General features: G+C 43.4%; 1 protein-coding gene across 2 annotated transcripts in view; it reads left to right on the top strand.

The window, feature by feature from the left end:
• DCLK3 (doublecortin like kinase 3) overlaps nt 1–16,664 on the top strand; it is a 49,241-nt gene extending 32,577 nt beyond the window's left edge. For both annotated transcript variants that reach the window (XM_077992043.1, XM_001088118.5), the window contains exons 3-5: nt 9,849–9,981; nt 13,388–13,555; nt 16,072–16,664. In XM_077992043.1, the coding sequence (XP_077848169.1) occupies nt 9,849–9,981; nt 13,388–13,555; nt 16,072–16,265 (495 nt within the window). In that variant the 3' untranslated portion in view covers nt 16,266–16,664. The remainder of the gene's footprint in view (nt 1–9,848; nt 9,982–13,387; nt 13,556–16,071) is intronic.
• The last annotated feature ends 1,603 nt before the right edge of the window (nt 16,665–18,267 follow it).

Raw genomic sequence — 18,267 nt, 5'->3', positions numbered from 1 at the left:
GTCGCAGCCCCATTTTTCTAATGGAGGAGGGTGGTTTCTGTGTAGTTATGATGATGAGAGTCTGACTGAGTTAGGATAGAATGGAAGGTGGAATACTGTAGACAGTGTGTAGAGACGCCTCTTTCAAGGGTGTGTGCGTGTGTGTGTGTGTGTGTGTGCACTCACGAAGGAGATCATAGATATGGGACAGTTGCTAAAGAGGGATGCAGAGAAAATAAGGGTTGTGTTTTTTTGAAGTTGAGAGATATGACAGCATCTTTATGTGATGATGGAGCCATTCTCTGAGTTGGGGAACTGTGGGAGAGAAGCAAGGTCGAGGGTTTCCAGCATGTTGAATTTGAGATGATCATCCGATTGGATGACTAGGTGGTGAAGTAAAGTGTGCTGTGAAATATGAGGCTATCAAGTTCAGAAAACACCTACAGTCCAAAGTCCTTCATCAGCTGGGCTGGCCACCTCTGACCAGACATTGGGTTAAAAAGACAGTGCATCACAGTGACTTCTATGCTCAGAGCTGCCATTAGCTTCCCTTCACATTCACATTCAGAATACAAGCCAAGGTCATTTCCATGGCCTGGAAAGTCTTATATGATGTGGACTCCGTCTTCCTCTCAAAGCCACTCTCCAGCCACCCAGCTCCTCACTCGCCCTGCTCCTGCCCCTGCTTGCTACATCAAATCATGCATGTCCATCAGCCTTCGCATTTACTGTTTCTTCTACCTGAAAACTTGCTCCTCACATCTTAATATGGCTCACCCCTGCCTTCATTCAGATGTTACTTCCTCAGTGAGTCCTTCCTTAACTACTTTATTAAAAAAAAAAAAACCCTGCCACTGTCTGTGCCAGCATTGCCAGTAGAATTTTCTGTGATGATGGAGATACAGATTTCCTGTATCTCCACAGCCCAATGTGGTGGCCTGTAGCCACATGGGCAGTTCCTCCTGTCTAAGGAACTGCATTTTAAGTTTCATGTAAAAATCAATAGCCATGTGTACTTAGTGGATACTGTACTAGACAATGCAGCCCTTATCCCACTTTTACTTTTTCAAAACGCTTATCACTGCCTGACATTACATATTTATTTGAATATTGTTCATTAATAGAAAGGAGGCTTCATAAGAAAAATAACTTTATCTGCTTCATTCAATACTTTATTCTTAATATTGCAAACAGTGCCTAGCAGATGGTAGGTGTGTAAATATTTGTTGAATGAACATGGGATTTTAATTAAGTAGAAATAAGCGGATGCAATAAACAGACACCAAAAGCATTTTGTGAGCATGCCATGTGACAAGTCCTAGGGAAGACTTTTTCCTCACTGATTTTTTTTTCAGTCATACTTTTGTATTATGGTATGTTTATGTGTTTGTGTATATATCTATATATAAATATATACACATATATATGTAGACAGTGTGTATAGACACCTCTTTCAAGGGTGTGTGTGTGTGTGCGCACGCACGAAGGGGATCATAGATATGGAACAGTAGCTAAAGAGGGATGTAGAGAAAATAAGGGTTGTATTTTTTTTGTGTAGATATATACACAAGGGTGTTATTTTTTTTGTGTGTGTGTGTATATATATATATACACACACACACATATAAAAGTGTTATTTATGGTGTATGTATATATATTTTGAGACAGTCTCACTCTGTCACCCAGGCTGGAGTGCAGGGGTGTGATCTCAACTCACTGCAACCTCCGCCTTCCAGACTCCTCCCACCTTAGCCTCCCAAGTAGCTGGGACCACAGGTATGAGCCACCACACCTGGCTAATATTTTGGCATTTTTTGTAGAGATGAGGTTTCGCCATGTTGCCTAGGCTCACTTCAAACTCCTGGACTCAAGTGATCCACCTGCCTTGGCCTTCCAAAGTGCTGGAATTACAGGACTGAGCCACTGCACCCAGCCTGTATTATGGTATATTTTGCTGTCGTTGAAATATAAACGGATTTTAGGTATTGGCATTTTAATGTGAATTGGTTTCTAAGATCATTTCATTCTTCACAGCCAGTTGAAAATGGACCTTGGAGGGAAAAAGTACGAGAAACCATGATGGATCAAGTAAGAAGGTGGCAAAGATAAATAAACTTTATCCATGTCTTAATCCTTAAGGGAGCCACTTGTTGTTTGGGCTGGACTCTGCTGCCATCTTCTGTTCAGAGATGAGAATTGCAAGATCACATTTAAATTGAGGTACCGTTGAAGGAGAGGGCAAATTGTTGAGAAAAATTAAGATTCTTCTTGAAGCTTTGAGATTATCCAGATGTTATGTGAATGCCTATGTAAATAATGTAGATCACTTGGATTCCAAGCATGACACTTTGATGTGGCTGGAAAAGGGTGAGAGATGCAGGCAGATAACAGTCATTACAGTGTCATGTAAAGTAATCTCTTACACACTTTCAGTTAGAGAACAACCGAAAATGAGCCCCCAGCAGGAACATGGCCTAGAGCAGCAAGTTTAGGTAGGCTGCAAAATAGATACAGGGAGATGTAGGGTGAGGGCAAAGTGAGATGTGTTCAAAGGGGGCTTTTGTGCGCCCCCACCACACAACCCAGGAAAGCCCTGAAAGGTTTTCTCAGGCAGGGACATTGAAGTGCGTCATTTGATGGGGTCTTTGGCTGTCTTGATGACCACCTGAGTGCCTGGTCAACCGAGAGTCCCGAGGTCCTCTGCTCTGATCAAATCACACCTGCTGTGTGGCATTTGGTGCTGGACATTCTTGGTTAAGAAAGGCATCAATGACATGGGGGCCATCCAGAACTTTACCGTGTACACAGATCTCTCTGAGGTTGTGAGGAAATGCAGATTCTGGTTCAGGGGCTCTGGGGCAGCTGAGAGCTGTAAGAAGCTCACAGGAGATGCTGATGGTGCTGGTCCAGGGTCCAGGGGCTGCACTGGGAAAAGGGATGAGTGAGGGAGGGTGACCAGGACACCAGGTCCTGTAAGGATTCACTAGAGTATCCTTGGTTGTTGTATTAGCCAGAGTTCTCTAGAGAGACAGAACCAATAGGATTTGTGTTTATAGGGATGTATGAGAGGGGATTTATTAGGGGACTTGGCTCACATGATTATGGAGACTGAGAAGTCCCATGACTGGCTGTCCACAAGCTGGAGACCCTGGGATACCAGTAGCATGGCTCAGTCTAAGTCTGAAGGCCTGAGAACCCAGGGGTTACTGGTATAAGTCTTGGAGCCCAAAGGCTAGAAAGCCTACAGTTCTGATGTCCCAGGAGGAGGGGGAGAAGCGGGTACAGAGAGAGAGACAGAGACACCAATTGCCTTTTCCCTGCTTTTGTTCTATCCAAGCCCCAGCTGGCTGGATGCTGCTCTCATCCATATTGAGGGCAGATCTTCTGCACTTGGTCCACCTGGACTCACACACCAATCTCCTCTGGAAATACCTAACAGACACTGCCCCAACCCCGACCCCCACTCAATGATGCTTTACCAGTATTAGGTATTCCTTAATCCAGTCAAGTTGTCATCTAAAATTAATCATCACAGAGGCTAGCTTGGAGAAGCCAAAGGCAAGCTGGGGATCACGGTATTTGCTTCCCATCTTTGGAGGGATGTGTTCTTATTCAGCATCACTGGAGAGCGCAGATTTAGAAAACATGAATGGGAAAGGAATTCTGAATCAACATAGGGGTGAATCTCCTCACAAGCTAAGTGTGCCATAAATGGGATGAACTACAGCATGGAGTTGTGGAGTCTTTTCCATTTTGAGATTTCATTCAGACATGAACGATAGTCTGGTGGGAGGATGTTTGAGACACGTTTTTTGCTTGGGTGGAGGTTTGGGTTTGATGGTATCAGATGTCCCACAGATTCTGGGAAGAATTATTCTAGGACAACATCACTCATTTAATTTCAAGGTTTAAGATAGGAACTGTTCTGAAGCCAAATATGTGAGGTGCTTGTTGCAAAAATAAGCCAAAAAACTTGCAGACAGTGTGCGACCTTAAAAGTAATTAAGCTGCTTAGGTAGAGGAAATTAATGACAACACTGAAGAATATTAAATAACTCTTGACAGTAGAAGCTGGAGACAGAAGAACTAAAGACATCGGGCCACCTGGGGCCACTTTCTGGAAGGGACAAGTGGCGCCACTGATCTTAACCGTCCCCCCGGTTCTGCTTATGCAATTGTTGATACTCAGGGGATGATCCTGAGACTGAAAGAGAAAAGCTATAGCAGGAAGAAACTAGAAGAGGCATAATATATCTCACATAGATCCATATCATACTCTAAAAACAGATTTGGCATTTTGAAAATATATCATTCAGTCTCTGGATAGTTAACATAATAACTTTTCAAAGTAAAATGTGAGTTTCCAAAACGTTTAATCTGCTACAAGCTCAGTGGAGCCAGGTTTTGGAATTGGGGGCTTCCACGAGGAAGGTAATGTTTCATTTATTTCACAATAGGAACACACTTGTTACTCTGGTGTACTAAGTCAGCTGAAAGCTTTATTTAATTTATTTATTTTTAAAACTAATTTGTTTATTTTTAAGACAGAGCTTCATCCTTTCACCCAGGCTAGAGTGCAGTGGCTCGACCTCAGCTCACTGCAACCTCCATCTCCGGGGTTCAAGTGATTCTTCTGAGTCAGCCTCCATAGTAGCTGGGATTATAGGTGCCCACCACCATGCCCAGCTAATTTCTTTTTGTATTTTTAGTAGAGATGGGCTTTCACCATGTTGGCCAGGCTGGTCTCAAACTCCTGACCTCAAGTGATCCACCTGCCTAAGCCTCCCAAAGTACTGGGATTACATGAGCCACCATGCCCGGCCAGTCAGCCAAATGCTTTTAATGCTGCTAATTTATAAATATTTGTGAAAGACATATTTTTCCAGCAGTCACCCAGCAACTATGATTAATGCATATGATCCATCTGGTCATTCTAGGTATCACATTATTTTGTTTTCCTTCCCTTCCAAACAAGGTTTTCTTAAATTATTCTGGTAATTACCCTGTTGTCTCCTTTTGGGCTATGTCAGTTTCTATATGCAGACCAAGCAGAATTTCATTTTGGTTCTAAATTTATGACTTTCCGTTTGGTGAGGTTAATTATGGAGACATTGATTAGATTGTCTGGTGGTGACTTGGGCTCAGTAATTAAGACACATGCTGCTTATGGAGACGTAAGCTCACTGACAGAAACCAAAGCAAGTGTGGAGAATTTATTCTGGTCTGGAGAGACAGGGGAAAGGCGGCTCCACCCTGCCATTCTAGGTGTTGCCCATGGCTGTGATGGGTCCCAGGGAGAGGCAGAGTTCCCCTACTGCCCACCTGTCCAGGCACTGGTAGGAGCCTTTGCCCCAGTTCCAGGAGAGATGTGAGGGCGTATGCCTGCAGACAAGTTGATAGTGTCTCCTATAGCTGTGGTGGCACTAATGAGTCTCTTGCTTGGATAAGATTGCCCAAATTCTAGTAAGTTTTCACACAGTGATCTAACTAACTGCTTAGTTCACCTTCGTCTGAGCAATCACCTTCTACCACGAGAAACAGGGCAGTTACCCTTGGACCTTATGTGTGCAGGTACCAGATAGTCTGGAAGGATGCTGGAGTATTGAATTGTGTCTGATTGTTTAACCTTCCCTCAAACTGGAAAACTTCTTTCAGGCAGGGGCACTGATGCATCTTTTACTTGCTGCGAGATATGCTGGGTTTGCGCCCTCATGTTTAGTTTTTTCCTGTGAAATTTAGTTTTATTTTCCAGCATAGTGATCTAAATACTTGCCACACTTACCTCTTGAGATTAGTTTCTTTTAGGTTAAGGTCCAGCTTTTCCTAACAGTCATAATCTTATATCAAATCACTTGTTGGGGAAGGAGGACAGAACATACTAACTTAGCAATGGGAATTGACTTACCAGAGATGAGAAAGTCAGTCACCTGGACTTGTTTGAAGGAATGAGACAGGTGGGATAAGTTTTGAAGGGGAAAAAGGAGGGAGCATTTCAGATTCTGTATTCATTCAGAGTGAAGGTGAGTGTGCCTTTTCTCTATTTTAAAAATTGACCAATTCTACCCTTTTCTAAAACCTGGTGGAAGTCAAACTGGGCCTTTTGGTCACTCTAGAGCTAATACTTTGCTAGGCAGATTGCAGACATTGAGTGAAACTCATGACATAAGCCTATTTGCTGGAAACTGTCACTCCCATTCTTCCCTCTTTTATTTTGAGACAGGGTCTTGCTCTGTTGCTGAGGCTGGAGTGCAGTGGTATAATCATGGCACACTGCAGCCTCAACTTCCCAGGCTCAAGTGATCCTCCTATCTCAACCTCCCACGTAGCTGGGACCACATGCATGCATCACCACGCCTGGCTAATACTTTTACTATTTGTAGAGATGGGGTCTCCTCGTGTTGCCCAAGCTGGTCTTGAACTCCTGGACTCAAGTGATCCTTCCACCTTGGCCTCCCAAAGAGCTGGGATTATAAGTGTGAGCCACTGCACCTACCCCACCCCCCTTTTTTTTAAACAAATGAGAAAACAGAGACTCAGATGAGTAAAGAAATTTGTCCAAGGCCATTCAGCTGCAAGTCTTGGAGTTGGAATTGCTCAAAGACTCCTGGCCTGTTTGATTCTTAATCCCTCACCTCGCCCAATGAGGGCCTGTATTTAACATCTCTCTCCTGCTTATTGGTCTACTTCTTCATTTTTTGTAATTTTTAATTTTTGTGGGTATGTATTAGTCTGTTTTTATGCTGCTAATAAAGAGATACCTGAGACTGGGAAGAAAAAGAGGTTTAATGGACTTATGGTTCCATATGGCTGGGGAAGCCTTCCCACAATCATGGTGGAAGGCAAGGAGGAGCAAGTCACATTTTACATGGATGGCAGCAGGCAAATAGAAAGCTTGTGCAAGGAAACTCCCATTTTTAAAACTGTGAGATCTCATAAGACTGATTCACTATCATGAGAACAGTACAGGAAAGACCTGCCCCATGATTCAATTACCTCCTACTGGGTTCCTCCCACAACATGTGGGAATCGTGGGAGTTATAATTTAAGATGAGATTTGGGTGGGGACACAGTCAAACCATATTCCACTCTGGCCCCTCCCAAATCTCATGTCCTCACATTTCAGAACCAATCATGTCTCAACTGTTCCCCAAAGTCTTAACTCATTTCAGCATTAACTTAAGAGTGCACAGTCCAAAGTCTCATCCAAGACAAGTAAAGTCCCTTCCACCTATGAGCCTGTAGAATCAAAAGCAACTTAGTTACTTCCTAGATACAGCTGGGGTACAGGTATTGAGTAAATACAGCCATTTCAACTGGGAGAAATTTGCCAAAACAAAGGTGCTACAGGCCCCATGCAAGTCTGAAATCTAGCAGGGCAGTCAAATCATAAAGCTCCAAAATGATCTGTTTTGACTCTGGGTCTCACATCCAGGTCATGCTAATTAATGCAAGAGGTGGATTCCCATGGTCTTGGGCAGCTCCGCTTCTGTGGTTTTGCAGAGTACAGCCTCTCTCCTGGCTTCTTTCACAGGCTGGCATTGAGAGTCTGTGGCTTTTCTGGGCGCATGGTACAAGCTGTCATTGGTCTACCATTCTGAGATCTGGAGACAGTGGCCCTCTTCTCAAGATTCCATTAGGTAGTGCCCCAGTAAGGACTCTGTTTGGGGGATCCGACCCCACATTTCCCTTCTGCACTGCCCTAGCAGAGGGTTTCCATGAGAGCCCCACCCCTGCAGCAAACTTTTGCCTGGACATCCAGGCATTTCCATACATCCTCTGAAATCCAGGCGGAGGTTCCCAAACCCCAATTCTTGACTTCCGTGCACTGGCAGGCTCACCAACACATGGAAGTGACCAAGACTTGCATCCTCTGAAGCCACAACCTGAGCTTTATGTTTGCCCCTTTCAGCCATGGCTGGAGTGGCTGGGATGCAGGGCACCGAGTCCCTAGGCTGCTCACAGCATGGGGATCCTGGGGCCAGCCCACAAAACCACTTTTTACTTGTAGGTCTCTGGGCCTGTGATAGGATGGGGTGCTATGAAGACCTCTGACATGCCCTGGAGACATTTTCCTCATTGTCTTGGGGATTAACATTCAGGTCCTCATTACTTAGGCAAATTTGTGCAGCCAGCTTTAATTTATCCTCAGAAAATGGGATTTTCTTTTTCTATTGCATTGTCAGGCTGCAAATTTTCCAAACTTTTATGCTCTGTTTCCCTTATAAAACTGAATGACTTTAACAGCACCCAAGTCACCTCTTGAATGCTTTACTGCTTAGAAATTTCCACCAGATATCCTAAATCATCTCTCTCAAGTTCAAAGTTCCATAAATCTCTAGAGCAGGGGCAAAATGCCACCAGTCTCTTTGCTAAAATGTAACAAGAGTCACCTTTGCTCCAGTTCCCAACAGGTTCCTGATTTCCATCTGAGACCAATAAAGTCAGTCTGGACTTTATTGTCCATATCACTATCAGCATTTTGGGCAAAGCCATTCAACAAGTCTCTAGGAAGTTACAAACTTTCCCACATTTTTTTATCTTCTGAGCCCTCCAAACTGTTCCAATCTCTGCCTGTTACCCAGTTCCAAAGTCACTTTCATATTTTTGGGTATCTTTTCAGCAGTGCCCCACTCTACTGGTGCCAGTTTACTGTATTAGTCCGTTTTCATGATGCTGATAAAGTTGTACCCGAGACCAGGAAGAAAAAGAGGTTTAATGGACTTATGGTTCCACATGGTAGGGAGGCCTTCCTACAATAATGGTGGAAGGCAAGGAGGAGCAAGTCATGTCTTACATGGATAGCATCAGGCAAAGAGAGAGCTTGTGCAGGCAAACTCCCATTTTTAAAACTGTCAGATCTCGGGAGACTGATTCGCTCTCATGAGAACAGCATGGGAAAGACCCACACCCGTGATTCAGTTACTTCCCACCGGATTCCCCCAACAACATGTGGGAATTGTGGGAGTTACAATTCAAGATGAGATTTGAGTGGGGACACAGCCAAACCATATCAAGGTACATGCTAGGTGCATGTATTTTTGGGGTACATGAGATGTTTTGATACAGGCATGCAATGCATAATCATTATATCATGGAGAATGGGGTATTCATCCTCTCAAGCATTTATCCTTGTGTGATTACTTTTGCACCAACCTAATACAAACAATCCAGTTATACCCTTTTAGTTATTTTAAAATGTACAATTAAATTATCATTGACTATAGTCACCCTGTTTTGCTATCAAATAATAGGTCTTATTCATTCTTTCTAACTATTCTTTTTGTACCAATTAACCATCCCCACCTCCCCCCATCCCTGCCCCATACTTCTTCATTTTCATTCCCAGTCTTTTTCCTTTCTTTTTCACGTCTGCCCAGCCTTTGCATTGCCCAGAGCCATTTTCTAATGCTCATGAAAGCTAGACTGTGCTCAAAGTATCCTTGATCCTTGTTCTAACTCAATGCTGCCTAATAGCCCTTTCTGCAACAGTGGAAGTGTGTCTATCTGTGTTTCCCAATACAGTAGCCACAAGCCACAAGTGGCTTTTGAGTACTTGAAATGTGCCTAATGCAGCTGAGAAGCTAAATTTTTAATTTAATTTTAATCAATAAATTTAAGTAGCCACTTTTGACAATATGGTGCTACCATATTGGACGGCATAGTAAATCTAACTCATTGGTTCCCTAATTGAAAATGTGAGCCCTTGTCATTGAGGTCAAGTTAGCTTTGTCAGTGTTGGGCTAAGCTGTAATCCCACATAGGTTTATCGTTTGCTTATCTTGACCTTGCAAGCCTGTTGTTTCATTAGTATCTCTTCTTTGTTCTAATCACAATTTTGGTGGTGGTTTGGGGATTTTGGTTTCTTACAGGTTCAACGAAATGAGGACAAATCTACTACCTTGAAATTGGCTGATTTTGGACTTGCAAAGCATGTGGTGAGACCTATATTTACTGTGTGTGGGACCCCGACTTATGTAGCTCCCGAAATTCTTTCTGAGAAAGGTAAGTGTTACACATAGATCTGTGGGACTCTAGTTCCCTTACTAACAAATGTTTCATTAGTAATATTTACTAGTTTTCAATATGGAATAAATCTCAGAGAATTGATGCTTAGGCTTGGATTTGGACTTCAATGAAAATATTTGAAGTAGGCTTGATCAAAGCATGAGAGCTTTCTCCTCATCAGGGCTGCCCTTGTTACAGTGAATGGATCAGAGTGTGTGTGTGTGTGTATGTGTGTGTGTTTGTGTGTGTACGTGTGTGTTTAGTGTGTTTAGGCAGGACAGTGAGATGAAAGATGATGGAGAATTGGATGGGGAACTCAAGCAAGCAAGACCATTTGGGCTACTGACCCAAGGCTGTCTCTAACAGGAGAGAATTGAAGTAGTCCTTATGGTACTCGGTTTAAACATTTCTTCACCAACCTTCCATTTAAAGGAAAAGGGGATCCCATTTTCCTCCATGAACTCTATGAATATTTATTACCTACTTGTATATTATGCAAAGATCCAATGAGTTGTTTTAGTGACATACTTTCTAAAACATTTAAAAAGGAAATAATAGTTATGATATGGCTCTAACTACATGAATGACTATTTGACTACTGTGGCACTTCAGGAGAAATCAATTTACCCACCGTTGTAAGATGGGAAGACCTTCATCGGGTTGCAGGGTTGGTGACAGGGAGGAGGGATGGACGGATAGCTTCCCAGCAGCAGAACCATCAGGACAATTAAGAAGAGGAGATGGCCAGGCACAGTGGCTCACACCTGTAATCCCAGCACTTTGGGAGGCCAAGGCGGGGTGGATCACCTGAGGTCAGGAATTCAAAACCATCTTGGCCAACACAGTGAAACCCCGTCTCTACTAAAACTACAAAAAAATTAGCTGGGTGTTGTGGCGCATGCTTGTAATCCCACCTACTCAGGAGGCTGAGGCAGGAGAATGGCTTGAACCCGGGAGGTGGAGGTTGCAGTGAGCCAAGATTGCGCCATTGCACTCCAGCCTGGGCAACAAGAGTGAAACTCCGTGTCAGAAAAAACAAACAAAAAAACAAACAAAAAAAACCACCAAAAGATGAGGAGATGACATGCATGACGTCAGGTGTTAGAGACATGGAGAAGACTAGCTTCAGTGGACCAGAGAGAAACACAATTGGTTGGTGTCTTAGTCAGGTTTTTGTGTTGCTATAGAAATAACAAAGGCTGGATGATTTATAAAGAAGAGAGGTTTAGTTGGTTCAGGGTTCTGCAGGCTGTACAAGCATGGTGCCAGCCATCTGCTCTGCTTTTGGTAAGGGCTTTAGGAAGCTTACACTCATGGTGGAAAGTGACAGGGAACCGGCATGTTATATGGTGGAACTAGGAGCAAGAGAGAGAGAGGGGGAGGAGATCCCAGACTTCTAAACAACTAGATCCTAAGTGAAGTACCTGAGTGAGAACTCACTTGTCACCAAGGGGATGGTACTAAACCATGCATGAAGGATCCACCCCCATGATCTAATCACTTCCCACAGGCCCCACCTCCAACACTGGGAATCACATTTCAACATGAGATTTGGAGGGAACAAATATCCAAACTATATCAGTTGGGTAGGTTGAGCTTAAATTCTCCACAAATGGGAAGGCTGGGTAGAGGTGTTTAGACTTGGTGTGGCATCGATGAACTGGTTAAGAGAAGAAAAGAAAGCAAATAGGCAACATGAATTCTTGGGAAAATTCTTGGGAAAATTCTTGGTAGCACCAGCTAAAACAGGGTGTTGGAAAGGATAGCTCTTTTGGGAGATAGGGGGATGGGGTGAGTTTAGTTTTGAACACACTGACTTTGTAGAGATATCAGGATGGATAGTGGAGTTGTCCATTTGGCAAGGAGGTGAAGCTGTGAGCTGAACATGTGGCTTTGAGACTCCTCAACAGAGAGGTGGTTGATAATGGGCTCCTTGGTAATGCCAGGAATGAGAGTCAAGGACGTATTCTTGAGGAGGCCAACAGCCCAGAGATGAGAGAAGGAAGGAGGGGTCAGTAGAGAAAAGGGTGGGTATCCCAGAGAGGATCTGGAAAGTGCATTGTCACAGAGGCCAAGGGACATTTCTAGATATTGATGAGACCCAGGAAAATCAGTCCCTCTCAACAGTGAACGGTTGAGAACCGAGAAAAGGTCACAAGGGGTCGTTAGTGACTTATTCTCTTAGTGTTTTCCTGCTGATTTGTGTTTTGTCAAACTTACTCTGGGGCTTAATCATGAATATCTAACTTCTAAATTACAACGGTCAAGTGTTTTCTTTTTCTAACTGTAGAAAGTTAGAAAGTGTTTGAAAATGTATATATTGCTGTGATAAGTTTTGGGAGGACAATGTGTAATATGTATTAATAATCTTTATATTGCTTTGTCTATTTCACTGCTGGAAAGTTATTTTAGGAATATAATCAGATATGTGCACAAATATTTAATAAATGCTCATCAGAAAATTCCTTACAGTTGTAAAAAAATTAGTAAAAACTTAAATTACAACATAGCAATTTATTATGTAAAGGGGATACTAATAGTTGTTAGAAATCATGTTTGTAAAAAATATTTTTTATATTTTTCATAGGAAATTATTATGTTGGAAATGCCATTATATAATATTAAGTAAATAAAATAGAGTGTAAGTGCAATGTGATCCTAATTTTCTGTAGAAAAGTAAATAAAAGTGTTATTTAGAAAAGAATACATGTCTCCATATGGGTGTGTGCATATGTGTGTGTGTGTGTGTTGTGTACCAGTGTGTGCACATGTGGGGGATACAGCTAGTAAACATCAGTCTTTTAAAAATCATTTAAAAAGCCAGTAAATTATATTTTTTAAGTGAGAGAGAAGGCAATGGATATATAGGAAGCAGAGATTGCTAGTATAGACTCAGGCTTCTCTAACTATCTCTGGTGAAGGGTGAAGTTTTAAAATTTCCAGTACAGTGTGGACTCACCGTCCTGCTGCATGTGACTAGAACACATCTCATGCCACATGTGACTCACCACATGTGTATGACAACGCCTGAACTGATGTATGTGCTGTTCAACGAGATGTGCCGTTCAATCATGCAACTGAATGTCACAGTCTTGTTAAATTGCTATAAGCGTTTCCAAACACTTGCTTTCAAGTGTTTCTGTGCTCATTTTATTGCAGACCAGTAATAAGGCATTGCAAAGTGGCAGTGGTCCATGGACCACACTTTGAGTAACGATGGTGTAGAATCCTTATGTATAGGAGTTAGAAGGGAGCTGTGTTTGGAAGTGGCTCTTGGTTGCTGAGAGCTGGGATAGTCTGTAACTTAGATCTATTTAGAACCACAATACTCCATCATTTATTTCGTCACCTTTGACCCTGCCTGGTCTCAGGTTTGTTTGTGTCTCTGCCTCTGTCTGCACAGGTTATGGACTGGAGGTGGACATGTGGGCTGCCGGTGTGATCCTCTATATCCTGCTGTGTGGCTTTCCGCCATTCCGCAGCCCTGAGAGGGACCAGGACGAGCTCTTTAACATCATCCAGCTGGGCCACTTTGAGTTCCTCCCCCCTTACTGGGACAATATCTCTGATGGTGAGATTTGGGGCTTCCTCACACAGCAGAGGAGGGGATGGATTTTTCAGGTCAGATGTGTAGAGGACCCACCACTGTGCCCGGTGCAGAGTTGGACTGTCACCATGTCATGTCTCATCCTTTACTTCCTCAGTAGCTTCATGTAGGTTTGTGTAGCACTCTGAAAACTTGGAGATTTTAGTGAAAAAATTTAGTACTTTGAGATTTAGTGAAAAAGCTTAACCACCAGTTACAGTCACCAAGTACTTTTCCTTAAGGTAATTCAGGAACCTTAGAACTGAAAAATATCAGAAACATTATAACTCTCCTTTGGAAAGAGAAAGGCCATCTTATATACAGAAGTGTTTGTGAATGGAACAGACTGAAAATGCTTCTTTTACACGTGCATAACCAAGGGTCCTATAGCAGCACACTTGGAGCACAGGGGCTCTGCAATGAAGATCTTAGTTATTTTTTAGTGACCTGGAGCATGCATGGTCCTCCCTGCTTTTGGCCCTCTGTTCCATTTGATTCCAAATGAAATCCTTCCCCTTGTCTCTACGGATTTGTCTGTACTACTCACAGTCCTTGTAAAACTGAGAACTAGATAATTGGGGATTTTGAGGCTTTCGCTTAAAAAGTAGAATAGGAGGCTGGGTGTGGTGGCTCATACCTATAATCCCAGCACTTTGGGAGGCCCAGGTGGGAGGATTGCTTGAGGCCCAGAGTTCGAGACCAGGCTGGGCAACTGGCGAGACCCCTTCTCTACAAAAAATAAAGCAAATTAACCAGGCATGGTCCCAGCTGTTCTGGAGGCTGAGATAGGAGGATCACTTAAGCCCAGGAGTTTGAGGCTGCAGTGAGCTATGATTGTGCCACCACACTCCAGCCTGGGTGATAGAGATCCTGGTTCAAAATAAAAATAAAAATAAAGTAGAATAAGAATGGTAACATTTTGTTTTTCAATTTTCCCTAAACATGCTGTTTAATTTTAGTTATTGAACTGCCTCCATCCCTAGCCTCTATTTCCTCACTGGAATTGGAAGATGAGGAAAGGGAAAATCTTCATTTTTCCCCCTCTAAATAAGGTAGGGAGAGGGTGGCTTGTCACAGTAGATGAGGATCTTCAGCTGACAAGGCAGTGGCAACTGGGAATTGAGGGACTAAAAATCATTTTAGAAAGTTCTGTGCAGCATTCCTTAGATTTGGGCACGGGTGGCCCTCGTCCTGGGGCCTGCGCTAGTCACATCCTTCTCTACAGAGTGAGGAGAGTATAGGGTTTAGGGGATGTGCCCCCAGAGCCCAGGTCCCCTCTTCTAGGTCACTTCCTTAAGACCCATGAATTCCCTGTCCAAATGGCCCAAGCCCACATCCAAGGTTTGTGAGACCTCTTTCCAGCCTCTTCCCACTATGCCATAAAGTGGCCGAGGAGTGGCTGTTTGGAGCAGGTAGACAGAGCTTGGACATGTTGGCTGGGGTGTCTGGTTGTCCACACTTGTACACAAGAGTCTGAGGATTCTCAACTTCAATCTGGCCTTCCAGCCTCTGAGTGAGTCATTTGAGGACCCTGAGAGAGTGGTTCTGGCAGTGGTGGGGCTGGGGCTTTTTGTGGGCAGAATTTTCCCAGCTTGAATTGGGTGGTGTAGGAGGAATCTGGGCCTTCTGTGCTCAGGAGGTGGCTGGACATCGGTGTACGGGAGCGGTGATTGGTGGGTGAGCGGCTGGGCTTGAGTAAAAGACAGCCTTCAATAAAGGCAAAGAACAACAAGGAAAAAAGTGGATGTTTTCTTCTTGTGCATTCTTGAGTGATTGAAAGAGCAGGCTCAATGAGCCAGGCTGGGAGAGCTGGCAAGCCAGGGGGAAATCTCTTCTGCTTTCTGCCTGCTGCTGGGCCCACCAGTCGGCCCCTCATTTCTCTAAGATTAATCCAGTCATGGTCTTGGGCAGAAAATAAAATTAATTTTGAATTTGCACTATTTACTTTTTAGATGTCTTTACGCGGTTTTCAGTTTTGTCAATGTGAAGACATATGTATTGACTTGGGAAGATTGAACATATTTTATTTAACAATGTGTTAGTTTTGATTTGGAATCTTAAAGTATGTAGATGTATAGCATGTGGTCTCCATTTGTTCCTTTGTCCTGAGTGCCTGGGATGTTAAGAGTGGGCCTGGCCCCGTGATTCTAGATAAATGAATGAACGTCCTCTCGAGCTGTGCTGTCCAACATGGTAGCCCCCTCTCTGCTGCCACACATGGCTATTTAAATGCAAATGTAAATTAACTCAAAGTAAATCATATAAATATTCACTTCCTCAGTTTCACAAGCCAGATTTCAAATGCTCAATAATCACAGGTGGATAGTGCAGATAGAGAATGTTCCTGCCTTCTATTGGACGGTGCTGCTCTAGAATATGAAGGAGCCTTTCAGCCAGCCATGGTGCTGACGTGAATGTTTGTGTTCTTATTTCATGTGTGGGGAAGAAAAATTCAGAACCACTTGCATTCATCACATTTTTCCCTTCTCTCATTCCAACAGCTGCCAAAGATCTGGTGAGCCGGTTGCTGGTGGTAGACCCCAAAAAGCGCTACACAGCTCATCAGGTTCTTCAGCACCCCTGGATTGAAACGGCTGGCAAGACCAATACAGTGAAACGACAGAAGCAGGTGTCCCCCAGCAGTGAGGGTCACTTCCGGAGCCAGCACAAGAGGGTTGCGGAGCAGGTATCATAGTCACCGCCTCGGGAATCTGTTCAGCCCCCAGTTCTGCTCAAGGACAGAAGAAAGGATGGAAGTTTGAGAGAAAAACAATGAAAGAGGCTTCTTCACATAATTGGCGAATCAGAGGGAGAGACACTCAGTGCATTTTAAAGCATATTAAAAAAATTAAGTAAATGTTAAATGTCAACATATTTTTAGATTTGTATATTTAAAGCCTTTAATACATTTTTGGGGGATAAGCATTGTCATCAGTGAGGAATTTTGGTAATAATGATGTGTTTTGCTTCCTCTTTGTAACCAAGTTTATTCTGTACTACAGGAGTGGTGCTTACCAGGGTCTAAACTCCCCCTGTGAGATTAATAAGGTGCATTGTGGTCTTTCTGTGTTAATAAAATGTGCTCTGAATAACAGAAGTGGGCCTGTATTCCAATTACTTCTTTGTGCTGGTGATGACGGCCAGGGAATGAATGATCTCCAGAGGCTGATATGACTACATATAGATGTGAAGGACACTTGATTAGTTGACAAGACCTGTTTATTTAGGATGTACTACTCTTGGTCTCTAGCATTTCAGTCTTACCAAAAATGAGTTTTGGTGCAGTCTGAGACAAGGAAAGAAAAAACCAAACTATTGAATCATTCTTGCTCCTGCAATACCATTATACTGCTTTTCAGCCCAATTATCCCTGAGCCTGAGTCATTTCTATGTGAAGTCAGGCACTCGGGCTGTGACTGTGTTAACATTTTCAGATCACGAGGGAGCCATTTAGTACATTAATATGTCAGAAATGCAGTAAATGGATTACACAGGGACTTGAAGGAGCTCAGAGTTCAAGCACATTCCTACCTGCAGGGCATACACCCAGGACACATTCCAGATTTCTGTGCTGAAATATTAGTCTTTGCAGATGACTCTGGGAGTATGTGTGGGCTGACAGCAAAACATATCCTAATATTTCCCAAATTTACCTTCCTAGATTATGAATGACCTGGTCAGTAGGCCACAAATCCAGTCAAGAGTGTGGCTTTCTCACTTCTACCTTCCCTAACAGTTTTGGAGCCATCTGGGTGGAGGGGTGTATTAGTTAGGAAAACAGGGACAGTACTAGAGAATTCAACATAAGGAATTGCTTAATCAGGTTTTGGAAAATGGAGAAAGCACAAAAGAGGCTCTGGTATAATTTAGAGATAGTAACTGCAGGAAGTGGCTCCCATTCTTAGGTGGAGAACCAAGGGAAGAAGTTGGGGTTATTAGAACCTAAGAGATTGAAGGAGAAATTCCTTGTAGTGGACACTGTAGTATGCCACTTAGGTCCTCCAAGACTGAAGGGAATAAGCTGCTTGGGGTGCTGCTGGATGATGGCCCTCAGCTTTCAACCCTGTACAGGAATTACCCTCCACTGGAAGAGACACCTTTCAGCTCCCTCCTGAAGCAGGCCATATCAAATGACTAGTCCATGTAGGGTATGGCGGCTCAGCTCCTTTGTCCCAAATAGGGACAATACTGAAGGGCCATCCAACTACTGACCTGCTCATGGGGGTTGGCTGAACTGTTGGCTGAGACTGCATCACAGCCTACCTTTTTCCCTTGCCCAATCCTGCTTCTTTCCTTTCCCTTCCAGAGGTAATGATCCTGAGACCACTCCCTAATAAGCCTTTTGGATGCTAATCTGGATTTCAGAGTTGGCTTCTCAGGAAACCAAACCCTTGACACTCCCTAGAAACTTGAAACCACATCAAAGAAGTACCAGCTGGTGCTTTAACCTCAGAAGCTTGGAGGAGGGGCCCTGTGGAGCTGGGACTCAGACCCCTGAGGAGACGGTGCTGCCCAGCAGGCAGTGTAATGGGACTCATTCTGAAAACGTGAAGAGGCTGGAAGCTGGATTCAGTTGCTACTAGAACATTGTTTGATAAAGACACCAGTAACCTTCATTTCACTAAATCCAAAAGAGAATTTTCAATCCTCAAATTAGCATCACTTGACCCTACTGACCACTCTCTCTTTGAGTAATT

The sequence above is a fragment of the Macaca mulatta genome, chromosome 2, assembly GCF_049350105.2.
Source record: "Macaca mulatta isolate MMU2019108-1 chromosome 2, T2T-MMU8v2.0, whole genome shotgun sequence".
NCBI classification, from domain to species: domain Eukaryota; kingdom Metazoa; phylum Chordata; class Mammalia; order Primates; family Cercopithecidae; genus Macaca; species Macaca mulatta.
This window is presented reverse-complemented; position numbering and strand designations above follow the sequence as displayed.